General features: G+C 40.7%; 1 protein-coding gene across 8 annotated transcripts in view; it reads right to left on the reverse strand.

Moving 5' to 3' along the window:
- Positions 1–15,263, reverse strand: part of SSBP3 (single stranded DNA binding protein 3) — a 140,545-nt gene that overhangs the window by 7,392 nt on the left and 117,890 nt on the right. For 3 of the 8 annotated variants that reach the window (XM_032766923.2, XM_075067631.1, XM_075067630.1), the window contains 9 exons: positions 13,939–14,019; positions 13,188–13,247; positions 9,071–9,137; positions 8,896–8,972; positions 3,864–3,952; positions 3,661–3,709; positions 2,428–2,463; positions 1,823–1,877; positions 134–204 (listed from right to left, as the gene is read on the reverse strand). In XM_032766923.2, the coding sequence (XP_032622814.1) occupies positions 134–204; positions 1,823–1,877; positions 2,428–2,463; positions 3,661–3,709; positions 3,864–3,952; positions 8,896–8,972; positions 9,071–9,137; positions 13,188–13,247; positions 13,939–14,019 (585 nt within the window). The remainder of the gene's footprint in view (positions 1–133; positions 205–1,822; positions 1,878–2,427; positions 2,464–3,660; positions 3,710–3,863; positions 3,953–8,895; positions 8,973–9,070; positions 9,138–13,187; positions 13,248–13,938; positions 14,020–15,263) is intronic. The other 5 variants (XM_032766924.2, XM_032766925.2, XM_032766926.2 and 2 more) reach the window with 5 other exon arrangements.

Raw genomic sequence — 15,263 nt, forward strand, 5'->3', positions numbered from 1 at the left:
TTTTGATGGTTTGTTTTATTTCTATTTTGTAACCAATGGCTGAAATCAATTAAACTGCTCTACCCTCAACTGATGAAGTTAATTATGATTTGTTATGGCATCTGATATGTAAATGATTAGAAAGCAGACTTACATTCGATCGACTGCCTCCAGGCGGTACTGGATTAATCATTGTGTAGATGTTGTCACTTGAATTGGTTGAATCTGTAGAACAGTGAAGCCCAGTAAGTCAGAGTGATTAATTCATTTCTTAATTAAAACAAACTCATGCCACTTGAACTCATTCTTTTGTATTTTATCACCTAAAATTCCCTTTAAGTATCATCATTTTCTGGCTAATTTGTATTTAATGAAGATTCATCAAGTTTTTAATCACAGAAATTCAACTGTGAAAATAATTCAACTACTGAGAATCACAGGGCTTGCTCGTCAGAAGAGGGGTAGAAAGATAATTTGCTTCTATGTATCACTTAACACCTCAAAACTATCCTCCAACATTATTACAATACTGGTATTAAAAACAAATCCCCGAACCAGCATGGAAAAGGAACCTGTGTCTTTATAATGCACATAGTAATAGACAAACCATTTTAATCACGTCACAATATATAAATGCACAAATGACAAGTGTGCTGCTGCGATAGAATACTGGGGCAGTGACTAGCAGTACCCATTAACATATGGATTGTTTTATTATGACCTAGTCTGAAATGTAGGTCAGAGTTCTCATAAAAATGCAGAAGCAGAAAGACAGTCGTAATATCACATTTTAGCTCCACCCCTGCAGCTGTGAAACCCACAGTTACAGAGCAAGGGTACTTCCCTTGAGCCCACCCACCCGCCATCCTCTCCTATTGATCACTACAACAATTACAAAATCAGCCTTGCAAAACTGCCAAGAGAAAATTTATTTACCAGCCCAGATGCAGAATCTACATGCCCACCTTTATGTGGGGAAGGAGGAGAAAAAGCATTGTGGGAGATTTTACTGACCCATCCAAAAAGAATTAGAAATTTGGGGGCAAGGGAATTAGCCTACTGTGGCAAGCAGAATTTTTGCAAAGTTGTTTTCAAAAGCCCCTGCAAGTCCTCATTGTAAATCTGAGCACCACAATGGCAGCTTCCACAGCCTGACTTTTTAAAGGAGGAAGCATCAAAGTTAAAATTGGGGGGGTGAGGGGGAAGAGAAGGGCACAGGAAACCTTTATAGTAAACAGATTGGATTTTTTTTTGTAGCTAATACAATTTTTAATCTTAACTTGATTTTTTATTTTTTTAAAAAGAGCAAGCAGTAGCTGATTACTCAGCCCCTAAACCGTACAAAATGACTCCCTTGCTTTTTGTTTGCTAACCAGCATGAACGGAATAACAAATAAACATATTCAATTTTTTATAAGGACATTTTGTCAAAGAACAAGCAGCGTTTTGCACATTTCGAGTTTACATAGCTCACAAGGCTGGTTCACTTTAGTAACATGGGGATTAAACGTGAAGTGACTTGACTATTGCTTCTCAGGGAAACAAATCTGGACACAGAAGGGCTCCCTCCATCTTCCTCACTTCATATATGCTCACACTGTTCTCAAAAGCTCTCCCTCTCCCCAATTTTCACCCTCTTGAAACTCAATCCTGGGTGGAGAAATGAATACAAAGCCCCATCCTAACAAACACCAAAATCTTCTTTCAATACTACTGCATATGATCAGGAATCCAATAGAGAAGCAGTTGAGCATGAACTGAGGAGTTAGGGGGCTATCAGTCAAAAGAACACCCAGCAAATTTGGGTTTCTTAGTGCTGAATTTGTCAGCTGTTGAATTTTACCTGCAGGACTAGGCATGATCGGTGTTCCTGGAGGACCTCCACCACCAGGGGGCCCCTGTAGACAAGATTAAACACACATCAGAAACCACCGTGATAACACATACTGCAATAGGTCAGCACAATCCTGCTGCTGTCAGCAACAATGTCTCACCTTGGTATTCAGCCAAGCATTAATCTCCTGCTAAAACCTTTGATGCCAAAGTACAATGCTTTGTTTAAGCCTCGAGCAAAATCAGAATTTTTTATGTATTTGAGAGGTATACGTGGGAGAGAGTGGAAATCATTTGCAGCGTCCACGGGACCCCTTCTAAAACATTTTTTTACAATTACAGAAGAGGGAGTCTGTTCTGGGTACCCAGAAGACGCACAGATTTCTAGAAACAAACATTCTTACGTTTTAGAATTTCTGCCTCTGCCCAGACTTTTGTACCAACTCAGGATAGAGGGGACATGGCTACACTATACACATTTAACTCACACCGAGACTCTATTTAAAAGTCCGAATAAGTTATATCTACATACACACAGGTGTACAAAGAGTCAATGATCTGTAATGTATATACTTGAAATCTGGCTAGAAATAAGAACTCAGCCAAGGAACTTACCACGTATGTACCAGGCGATGAAGAGGAATATGGAATCTATAAACAGATCACAGGAGATAGGTGACTATCTGAAATTCAGCATTTCATCAATAATATCCAGATTTACAAATTCCACTCTGTCAAACTGAAGCGGAAATTAGGCTGAATTACAGTAGTGGCCACTGTTGTGTTATAAATGCCCACAACTCACTGAATATGCTGGCACACAGTATTTCACTTATCCCATCCCCAAAACCCTACTATTGGCAGGATACAAAAAGGCAAGAAAAATTAATGGTTCAAGGGCAAGGTTGTGGGTGTTCTGCTATATCAGACACATCTGTGGTCACCCAATGACCAGGTGGCTGCTGGAAGATCCTGTCTCCTTCCTTCCCCTACTGTTTTTTTGGTGCACACAGTGCTGCAAAGTATCACACCCTTTCCCTGAATTACAAAGAAAATGGACAGAAAACTGGCTAAGGAACAGATCAGACCAATGAAACACAACCTTAACTTTTAGACACACCAAGGCAGTAACCAAATTAATGGAACGCTGTGCAACATAAAAATCTTCTCTAGTTAGCTGAATGCTCGCACACCTGCGCTGGGAAGCGCTCTATGGTATGGAAGATGGTGAATGTTTGCCAGAAGTTTGCCCACATTTAAAATGGGTATAACACTACTCTCCTGTCCTGATACTCAGGCATGTCCATGTAATACCTGCAGACTGATTGTCTCTAAAGATGAGGGTTTAGTCGGAAGTTGTAACAAAAGACACGAGAAGGCAGTCACACTCGAAGGCCTGGTCTACACTACGGTATTAAACTGATTTTAACAGTGTTAAATCGATTTAACGCTGCGCCCGTCCACACTACGCTGCTCTTTATATCGATTTAAAGGGCTCTTTAAATAGATTTCTGTACTCCTACAAAACGAGAGGAGTAACGCTAAAATCGATATTATATCGGATTAGGGTTCGTGTGGACGCAAATCGACGTTATTGGCCTCATTATTTTACAGTAGCTACCCACAGTGCACCGCTCCAGAAATCGACGCTAGCCTTGGACCATGGACGCACACCACCGAATTAATGTGCCTAGTGTGGAAGCGCACAATCGACTTTATAATATCTGTTTTATAAAATCGGTTTAAGCTAATTCGAATTTATCCTGTAGTGTAGACGTAGCCGAAGAGATGCTCACGTACAAAAACTTTTGCTCTAGTCTAATAGCGATAAAAAAGACAGACACTTACTGAATTAGCACTGCTGGGATTAGGCCATGGTCTAGCAGCTCCTGGGCCCCTAGAGTTTAAACGAAAAAGAAAAGGCTTTTTATACATGGCACATCAGGATACAGCACAACAGCAACGCAGAACTGGGATTCCAAAGTCATTCAAAGCAAGGGTCAAAGCCGCTGTCAAACACCAGAGTTAAAGCATCATGGGTTTTGCCTTACATGTTAATTCCAGGCATGCCGGGGCCTAAAGAGTTGGGTGGAGGTCTCATTCCGCCGCCATAGTTCTGCAATGATAACCAAGGATCAGTCTACCATAACGAGAAGGGAAACCGGAGAAGAAAAGAGAAGGGAAAAAAACAAACAAACAAAAACAAGAGGGTTAGTTTGTGAAAATGAACTTTAATAAAAAATTAGATGATGATGAACATACAAGCAATTAAAAACTTTAAAATAAACAGGTCTGTGGTATCTTTCCATTGGCTCTCCGCAAGACATCATGGGCTGTTAAAAGATTTACACAGAAGCCAGACAGATTTTGCATTTTGGCTTCCCTATTGCAGAGCAGAGCTCAGCACTGGGTTATCCTAGGCCCGGACCTGGCCTCTGGGAGTGGCCCACTTCAGAGGAAAGAGAATGCCCCGCCAAAAGTGCAGTACAATTATTATGGAGGGAGGAAAATCCCCTCCCAACTCCAGCAGGCAAATCAGTTTCTGGCTTGTGGTCTCCCTCCCTCCCCTACTTCTTTTGTTTACGGGTGGAAGGACAGAGAAAAAGAAAGCAGCTGCTTGAAAGATTATTGCTCTAGTGTAATCGGCAAGCAATGCGATGCACGGAAGAGATGCCAACAGCATGAACATTTGCAGTAGCCTTCTAAAGACGGAAAAGGAACCTGTCCTCTTAGGGTTACATCTCCAGTTTAAAACAAACAAAAAAAAAAAAACAAAAAAAAAAGGGAGATTGGTCTTAAAGTCTCCACAGAACAATGTGCATTTCAGACATGTGCACACAGGCACACACACAAACATATGTACAGAGGTTCATGGCCCACAGAGTTGCAAGGGAAGGGACTTCAATTTTGCTACAGAACTATTCAGATTGAAGAGGTGCAAGTTAGTGAGTTGGTCATAGTCAAATCTGATGCTGCGTCAGCATGTAAAACCCAATCACGTGTACATGGGGTGGGGTGGAAAGTGACATGCAACACAGAAATGCTGTAAACATGTCAGGCATTACACAGAACTCCCCAACTCAGGCACCTGCTCTTCTTTCTTATGTCACCCCTTGGCTTTGCCTATAACAGGAGTCTCCATTAGTGTACCTGATCTTATAAGAGCATATCTACTGTAATGCCAAGCCAGAGGATGCTGTGGCTCCAGGAGTCCTCATGCTGAATTTCTCTGCTTTTCTCCAAGTCAGTTGCCCATCACCAACGTATCTGGGCACATCTTTCACAGTGTACATCAGCCTTCTGTGCCTGAACCAATTTATTTCCTCAGCAGTTTTGCAAGGCTGGTTTATCTATGAAGCCACCACTCCCACACACGGAGCTAAGCACCCAACCCAGAAAACCACGACTGTAAAAGGGATAAAGAGGAGAAGGATGTTGACAGCCAGCGACTAGGAAAAAACAGTGCAGTCGCTAGATGAAGCGCCTGATCAAAAGGGTTCTCTCTCGGACTTGCTTTGCGCTCCATGTATTTGCAATTATGGCAGCGCAAGTAGCTTAGGCCAACCATTTAAAAAAAAAAACATGTCGGGGTGCTGGTGTTCCATTCAAGGAGAGGAACAAAACCTGTGTGGCTCCCAAAAGAAGGAAGGCTCCCCAGTTTCACAGACACACTGACTCCCATTTTCCCCCTGCAAACTTTTACTCATTCTGCAGGGTCCCCCATCTCCCTGAGACAGCTTAGAGAACCCCTTCCCCCCACCCCGCCACTTTAACTTGACTGTGCGTATTCCTGAGGCCCTGTATCCGGACAGCTATCCTTCTGGGACTGGAATGGGACACAACTTCTATTTGTCCTCAAAGATCTCCCAAGATACACTTATGCCGCACACATCTTTCGGCATAGAGTAACATACACTCCTGAACCCTTTGGGGATGTAATCTACTTCCCAAGCCACATGTCCCACTGCTGAAGTCTTTTCCTGAAGCAGCGAAAAGACCCAAAGGCTCTGGCAGCTCTCTGCTCCAGGAGCCTTTCCCTGTCAGTGAAAAACTAGCAGGGCGACAAAGGGAGAAGGCTCTGGCAGCTTCCTGCTGCCTCTCCCTGCCAGAGCCTTTCACCAACACGTGTAGCTATCCATCGCCACGTGGACACAGCCTGCCTTTCGCAGTGGCGGGTAGCTACATGTATCCTACACACCCTCACAAGAGGTATGCAGTGTAGACAGAGTCAGCAGTTAAGAGGCTCTCTTCTCGCTGCGAATGAGGGAGATTAATGGTGTCTCTAGCAAACTCCTTGTTCATTCCTAGGACTGGAGCCGTACCTAGTATTTGGCAGTGTAGCACTCCACCAATATTTTGGATTTGCCCCAAGACATCCAATTTATCTGGGAAATTCAGTTTAATCACAAGACTGAGTATTTTGGGGGTTGTTTTTTTTCCTGATTCTCCTGCCATCATATCTTTATTTGTAACTCAAAGCACAACAGCTAGGACAACAGAATGGTGTTGCAGGAATACAAATATTTCATTATGGTCCCAATTCAGCAAAGCATTTAAGCATCTCCTTAACTTTAAGCATGTACTGAAGTCCCACTGAACTCTTTGGATTTAAGCCCATGTTGACGTGCTTTGCTGAATTAGGGCCCATTAGCTTATCTACATGTGTACTTTTAGGAGGATAAAAAGGGTTACCCGAAGGAATCACTAGCAAATCTTAATCTATCAAATCTCTGTTTCTATGCTGAACTACATAAAACCCCACGTTAAAACTTAGTACTTCTAACTGGAGCTGAAAGAAACAGACAAACAGGCCAAAGCATTTTAAAGGTATTAGAAAAAGGGGAAAGGGTGCTGTTATGCTGAGAAGTTGGGTGTCAATCTTCAGAAAAATGTGAATTAAAATGAGGGAAGTTAAAAACCCTTGGAAGACCGTATTTAATAGAAGTACTGACATCTAACTTCAGCAGCACCAACAAATGCCTTTATACTGTTCACAGAATTAATGCTACAATCATCAAAAAAAAAAGAGATAGAAAGTTTAAAACATGATGCTAGATTGTAAAAGATGACTGGTTTTCAGTTCACGTCAGGTGGTTGGTACATGACTGCAGGTTACCATTGGTTGGATAAAAATGTGTTCCATATGAATGTTTATTAAGTAATATTTTAGAAGGTCTTGAAAAAACACTTTGGGAAGGTAGTGAGTGTGTACACAACGATTTATTACACACAGCAAAAATGGTGACTCTGGTTCAATATTGTTGATTATTTCCTGCATGCACTAAAGCTTCACAGCACTCGCTTCTTTAGCGTTTTGGGAAGACTCAAAAACATGCGAGACTGCACGTCTATTTTCACAGGCTTGCACTTGTTTAAAGGAAAATTAAACAAGTCGCTCTCTCCAACATACATGCTCTAATAGTCCCAGCATAAGAAAGTCTTAAAACACCACAACTTTCAATACCACCTGTGACCGAGAAAAACCTACACTGTGCTCGATTAAAATACAACCACTTTCAAGTTCTATGGCAATCACCTTGGTTTGTCCAAACTGCAGCGAGCATCCAGAACTTTCATGGCACTTTTTGCTTGGCTGATGCAAGCGCAACAGATGCAGGCTTTTGTAGTCATACATGTGGGACTATTAAGAGCTTTGTTGTACCAGTTCCTGACAGTGCCAGACCATTGCAATGTATAACAAAGCAACCGGAATCTAAGCTTGCCAGCAAAGATTGCTTGGGATTTTTTCTGAGGTGTAGGGAAATCTAGTGGAGTTTCCCCCCGTGCACAAGGAGATGGATATACATTTTTATTCAATCAACTTTTTTCCCTTCTTGTCAGTATTCAACAGTTTTGCATAAGTTAAATCCTTTCTTAATTCTCTTCACACAAGACCTCTTTAGCTCAACAGCCTCCTGGAAAAACTGCGCAACACACATTCGTTTACTGCAGGGTTAAACAGCACTGAAGACAACACAGGAAACAAGAAGTCTGGAAGGATAAACCTACATCCGAGATGTGGTAGTATGTTGTTTAAAGTCTATCACAACGAACAAACAGCAGTGAGTCAACACAGTAGCATGCAAATTCACTTGTTAAAATGAATCAACACAAAGACAGAATATATTAACCCAGATCTACTTCATTTAAAATTTACTCATAATTGGACTGGTTCCCCCAATTCTCTGGTATGTATGCAAACAAAGAGGGATTTGGCATTCAGGAACTACAGAAGATTTTGTTGGACGTTGAGCTACTACTCATGCTAGTGAAAGCTCAGAGGAAAGTGCTACTCTGCTAACTTAAAAAAAATCTGAGCATTCTTGAGTAACGCCAATGTTTAGCTCCTACTGTAAAGGAATCTAACAAGTTGGCTGAAATGCCTGGGAAAGGACAAGAGCTTCTGAAATACACTTGGAAAAAAGTTACAGGGGGAAAAAAAAGGATGTCAAAACCTTTCCGAAGCTCATGAGAAGATCACTCAGCATATCCCACTTTGGGGGAAAAAATCCCCAAAACTCATCAGCAAATTTTTCCCTCATGGAAAATCCCCAACCTGAAGTTTAAGGTAAAACAGAGAGGGGAAAGAGGCAAGCGTCAGATTTATCCAGGAAAACAAAGAATGGCTTAAACTCCAGAGAAGTGAAATTGTCTATAGAATGGGATAGGGAAGAACAGAATACAGGAGAGGGAAGCTTTATATACCTAGTATAAATAACTTACCTTTTTTTTTTTTTATGTGGGCACTCTCAAGTGTTATCAAGGCAAGCTGGATAATGCATTCACCAGTACTACATGGTCACAGCTAAACAGCACTGCCTCTGACTAATGAGCAAAAGGGGCTTCTGCAATATCCCTATTGAGGATGCTGAGCTCTGAAGATACACTTGTCGGAACGCAGGCTTTCCAGCTGCAATGCACTAATGTAAAATGCATTAGTGCTAATGGGGAGTAGGTGGGAAGAACTCCCAGCTCTTAAAACCCCTAGAGATAGTTTGGATGATGTTTTGCTTATAAACTTTATGAAGTCATAAGATGTTATTTGGCACTGGACAGGAGAGAGAATGTGCTGCTTAAGTTTACCTGCGGACCAGGACCCATGGGGCCCATCCCTCGTGGAGGATTCATCCTTTGCATTGGTCCTCCCATGTTAGGGTGCCCTGTTGGGAGTAGAACCAATGAAGTCATTATAGCAGAGTAATAGTGTTTGCCCAAAGCCAACAGTGAGACACCTTCTAGCATCCTTGAGCATGTTTACCTTGTTGTCGTGTAGGGTCCATTGAATTGGGCAGCAGTGGCTGCGTACCAGGAACAGCCCCTGGAGGCTAGAAAAATTGGGGGAAAAAAGGGGGGAGAAGAAAAACAAGCTTTCAGGTATGTAAGGTAAATATGTAGTTTAAATTCAAGGCTTTAAACACAAAGAATTCAAGTGACAGTCTATTTCTGGAAATGAGGGACTTGTACAGGTAGGAGCTGTGTGCAAGCCGAGGAAGTTATGACATCTCCCATGACATGTTCTATAAATTCCTGTAATTTGCCTAACTTCGCGTTCATAACCTTTCTACTTTGTTTCACAGTCTTTTAAAAAAACAAAACCCCAGTTCTCCTCTAATCCTTCACACTACTGTATTAGTGGTCCGATTCCAAGCTTCTACTTGTAAGTAAATAGAAGGCAGGGACATGGTTGTCAGAGTGAGCGAATGTCTGATCAAAGCACTTCAATGAAATGATACTGATGCCAATGTAATTTTGAGGTGTACACTTGGCAAATATGCTATGTAAATATATTAATGTTATTTATTTGCCAGTGAAGAGACATTTCATCTGCAAAGATGATTTTAAACATTCTTACTGAATAGCTTATGAAGATGGCCTCAGGAGTATTAAAAATGTATATTTTCCTCTCATTTCCTAGTATCCTGAACACTGTATTTCTTTTTTCAAAGTCATACTCCACTTGGACAACAAATCTATTTAAAGATCAAAAGAGGACTTCCACGTACAGCTCAGTGCAGATAAAGGGGGAGAAAACACAGATCATATGCCTTGGGGAAGCAAACTAAATTTTGAAACAGTTGCTTTTCTTTTATTTGAATACCAACATGAAATAGATTATGCTGTAAAAATTGAGAGACTCTCCAATAAGGAAGGATGACAGTTTAGGCAGGCCAGGCCACACATCAATGCTATGAGTAGAGGGAAGGTTTTCATTCCAAATCTTTATAGATTTACAGCTTGGGAGACACAAGCAGGAAAAATAATAAATGAACTTATGTATGGTTCACATCGCTATTAACTTGTTTCTCACCTAAACAAGCAATGAGGCAGTAATGATTATTTGGCCCTGTTGTAATGTTTTTGCATCTCTGGATCTATCCAGTAACCTAGCTAAGCTGTGTGAGTTTCTCTCAATGCAGTGGGGTGGTTTTTTTGTTTTGTTTTTTTGTTAAGTCTGATTAGTTTTATCCTCATTAACTTAAATTATCAAGTGAATAAAAACAAAATCATAGAACGCCGAGATTCTGAAGTTGCAACGTCACAAACATTTCCAGTATGTCACTGCAACTTAAGCCTGGAAAGAACCACGGCTCCGCCTTGACACCATTAGACAAAAATCAAAAGTGTTGTGCAAATAACATGTTGCAGAAGACTAATCCATAGCACTTACAGATATAGTTCAGCACCATCCTTGCTGCTGAAATATGGACAGCACAAGAGGTTGGACTTCTTGCAAGCCTGATTTAAAGGGACACTGTAAAACTGCACTTTACAAAAAAAATGACTTTCCATACTTCACCAGGCCTGGACAGCACAGATTGACTTGTCTGTTTAACTTTTGCTCCTAATCAGTTTCACTTTCCTGTTCTCCTGCACTTGCCAAAAGCTAGAATCTCTAACTGGAAGCTAGAACCTCTAGCTAAGGAAAATCAGAACACGCCTGCGAACTCTTATGTGTGAACCTGTGAGAAAATTGCAGCGTAGCCATTCTCAACTGGTGGGACATCATCAATAATCTAAGCAGGTGTCAAGCAGCTGATCTCATCCTCAAGTCTTCCATCTTTAGGTGAAACAGATCTGCCTAGTCACTTGACTCCAGTCCTCTTCCCTGAACCCACTGTGCCAGGCACCAGAGAGTATACGATTAAGGTCCTAACCAGGCTGAGGTCCTCCATAGTAAAGCACTCCAAAACAAGTTACATAGAGCTGCTAATCAGTATCATTTTCCATATGCAGGTCTCATTACAGGGCTGTGAGATTTCACCAGCACCAATGAGGAAGGGAACTAGGACAAGGTGGAGGAGTTGTATAAAGCCGGGTAGACATTCCTTAAATCCTCCCCATTTACTCCCTATAACCCCAACAGAAACACACACTGTCCACTCTCAATCTTTTTTAAAGGAGATAACAGGACAGGCTTTTTTTATTTTTAAAGATTCCCCACAGCACAGGGAAAGGCTGGAGTTAAGAGTTTATACTGGTTTCAATGCATTATAAGAAGTTTCATCTTATTTAGTACTTGGTAAGATAGTCGATGTTTATCTCTACCAACCCAACACTTCGGGTAGCAAATCTGTCTCTTGTAACTGACTCAAACTGATACGCTTGTTGGCTGTAAGACCGATTTCTTTTTCCGCAACTTTTTCTTACAATCAGACAGCTAAACAGAGATATAGGAAAAAAACGGATGCATAAATTTCTCTAACAGAAAGAATGCTTAAGCACTATTTGTGAATGAGTTGTGGTGACTGAGCCACTTACTACTGGTGGGGAAAAAAGTCATAGAAAAATATTGAAAATTAAGTGGCATTTTCTAAATCATATTCATAAAACAGTGTCTTAACAGACAGCGTAATGCTCCAACAAGAGTTAGAAGGTTTATTTTAAAATGTCTGCCTTTGTAACAGTAAAGTGATAAATTATTGAAATAGAAACTAAGCAGGTAACTATTTCTGAAGTACTTTGTGCTTCACCTTTTACTAAAAAGAAACTGAAGTAATTGGCGAAATTCTTAGAATATGGTTCAACAGGATAAATTACAACTAAATGCCACAATCTTAAAACTTCTCCACGTAGAATCACAGACTAAGATCAGAAGGGACCATTATGATTGTCTAGACTGACCTCCTGCACAACGCAGGCCACAGAATCTCACCCACCCACTCCTGTATCAAAACCCTAACCTATGTCTGAGCTACTGAAGTCCTCAAATCGTGGTTTAAAGAGTTCAAGATGCAAAGAATCCTCCAGCAAGTGACTCTTGTCCCACACTGTAGAGGAAGGTGAAAAAACCCCCAGGGCCTCTGCCAATCTGCCCTGGAGGAAAATTCCTTCCTGATCAGCTAAACCCTGAGCATGTGGGAAAGACTTACCAGCCAGACACCCAGGAAAGAATCTGTAGTAACTCAGATCCTACACCATCTAACATCCCATCACAGGTCATTGACTATTAGTGGTAAATATGCCCAAAGATCAATTAATTGCCAAAATTAGGCTATCCCATCATACCATCCCCTCCATAAACTTATCAAGCTCATTCTTGAAGCCAAATATGTCTTTTGCCCCAACTGCTGCCCTTGGAAGGCTATTCCAGAACTTCACCCCTCTGATGGTTAGAAACCTTCATCTAATTTCAAGCCTACACTTCCTGATGGCCAGTTTATATCCATTTGTTCTTATGTCCACATTGGTACTGAGCTTAAATAATTCTTCTCCCTCCCTGGTATAACTGTGTGAACAAAACCCCATTTTCTTTTAAGCTGCCATAAGGAAGAGGATAAACAACTAAAATTTAACCCTGCGGCTGATCTAAGTGTTCTGGTGGACCAGTTCTCTAACAGCAGGATTATATGCATCACTGTGATTTTTAAAGATTCCAGGGAAAATTTACATTTTTACGCTAGCTTTGTTGTAAGCCATCATCAGTCACACAGCAAAACTTTGTTTATATCAGCTGAAATCTTGGTTTTTCCCTGACTGTCTCCCATGAAGTTGTACGATTATAAAATAGAACTCAGAACTGCGTACTACATGGAAGCTCTCTTGATAGTGAAGAAGCTGTTGGCAGTGGAGAGAACACATTTCCTATGCCAGGTCCTGCTATTTACTACATTTATGTGATTGCATTTCTGCCAGCAAATGGTTTCTTGAGATTCAATGCATTACAAACCCCTGATGGAAAAAAAGAGGAGAAAACATTTTGATGGAATTTGTTAAACAGTGAGTTAATGTTATTTGCATGATAGATACCACAAAGTCACCTAAGAATATAAGAAACCTTCAGCTCTGTGGAAGTCTGTTTTCCCGCCCACTGCCAAAAAAATTTCAGTTTAAAATCCCCAACTTAACTCAGGTAACAGATGAAGGAAAAACAATACCTGGTTTCCCATTCTGATGGGGGGCCGGGGACCTCCTGCATATCGCGGTGACATAAAAGGCTGTAATTACATGAAATTAGTTTAATGACAGGATGCACTCACAGCATGGAGATAAAGAGAATTACTACATTCCATACAGACTCTGGTTACAATCTACACAGTTTTCTGGAGAAATTTTTTTTTTTTTTAACTAAGTTGGTAAAAACAGATCTTCACATTCCATTTTTGTATTTTTCACAAATTATTTTTGTTGGCGAGATTGTTAAACATACTTGGAGAGTACTATATAAAGCTGCTAAAAATTAGTGCATGGGAGACCCTGACCAAAGTGAAAAAGAAAATTGGTAAATGAAGCAAAAAAACACCAATACCAATAACCAAAAGCCAACCACTGAAACCATATATTCATATCAGTGCTATGAATGCAATTTTAAAAAACCACACAAATTAACAAAGTTCTCACAGTATCATAGCTACATATATTTGAAACTTATGAATGGACTTTCTAATCCTTTGTCAACTGAATATACAAAATCAAAAGGAAACAAACATTTCATATTGGCGCTGGCATGATGCTGGAAGAATAAATTTGAGGATCAGATCCCCAGCTGGCGTAAATCAGCGAAGCTCCATGAGGATTAAAGGAGCTCTGCTGATTCACATCAGCTGACAATCAAACCCAACAAGCTTAAAGAGCAAAACAGAACGCAAGCCCCGTTATCAGTGCCCTACATATTTCTAGTGTCTTTACCTGACTGTGGGGTCCCATCATGCTGTTAGGATTGTGAGGTGGAGGCTGTGCGTGTGGCGAGGGCTGAGAACCAGGTGGTCCCTGTGAGGTCAGACAGTAGAAGGAGGTTATAGATTAGCACATGAAAGCGCAGAAAGAGCTAAAAAGGATTTATTGGTGGATCTGTTTGTAGGGAAGCCAGTCTTGCTTTAGCTGAGTTTCTATTCATTTGTAACTGAAGAACAACGAATAATGATATATGCAAAAAAATAGGACATCTGTCAAAGCACACCAGCAACGTTACAGTAAATGGTTCAGAATTCAACCAGTCTGCTATGACAAATACATTTGGATACGCTTTGAAAGTGTGCGTATGGAGAGAAAACAAAGTCTTCTCCACTACCCTCCCACACGTTCCTGAAGGTAGGAGACACCTTAAAGGGCTTCCTTTTGCTGTGTGGGTCAATGGTTAATACAAAGTATTAAAAATAGTGTAGAGGCAAAGATCTTGTTTATAAGCACATCCCATGTTTGTGCCAGATACTTCTGAAGCTGAAGCCTAGGGTTAGCTCCAATAAATGGATGGCACAACTCCAATCCATTTCTACATGCAGGGCTGTGTTGTTACCCTTAAAGATCCAATATCCTTCCCCAAGATGAATGACCTAATGATGCAAGTAAAGTTTCTTTTGAGTAAAGCAATACTTAACATGTCTGGGGGGAAAAAGAAAGATTAGTTCATGTAGCTTTTAACACCACAAGACAGCAGTTTCTGAAATTTTTGGGTAGAACACCAATTTTTTCCCCCCCTTTAAAGCATGAAAAGAAAGTTTGTTTGGAAAATGTGAGCTCTGAGCAAGAATACATTGATGCATGTTAATGTAAAAAAAATCAAGACCAAGAACTTGTAATTGGTGTAGAAAGCAAATAAGCCTTGTGAGTATGTTATGTGAAGCAGCCACACACTTCAGTAAAAGCACAGCAGCAGATGTTCTATACCTGCCACGTTACTAATTTCAACAAGTGTTCGCCTTCTAGCTGCTGCCAGCAATGGCATGGTTTGTTACCATGAGCAATTTTCTTAATTAACAGACATTAATTAGCCATTTAGCAATTTTGCAAGCATTTGTTTAGCAGTTTTCCTAAACATGAATACCACTGTGATAATGGTACTGATTAGAGGGGTCCCCTAATTAACAGTACAGGGAAGGAAAATTGAAATCACATAAATTAAAAAGGGAGGGGAAGTTAATGAAGGCAGGACATTTGCACCTGCAAATCTCTTGTACTACAGAAACTTGAGTGCACCATAAAAAAAATTCCTATTACTTAAGTGTTACACAGAA

The sequence above is a fragment of the Chelonoidis abingdonii genome, chromosome 7 (genome assembly GCF_003597395.2).
Source record: "Chelonoidis abingdonii isolate Lonesome George chromosome 7, CheloAbing_2.0, whole genome shotgun sequence".
NCBI classification, from domain to species: Eukaryota; Metazoa; Chordata; order Testudines; family Testudinidae; genus Chelonoidis; species Chelonoidis abingdonii.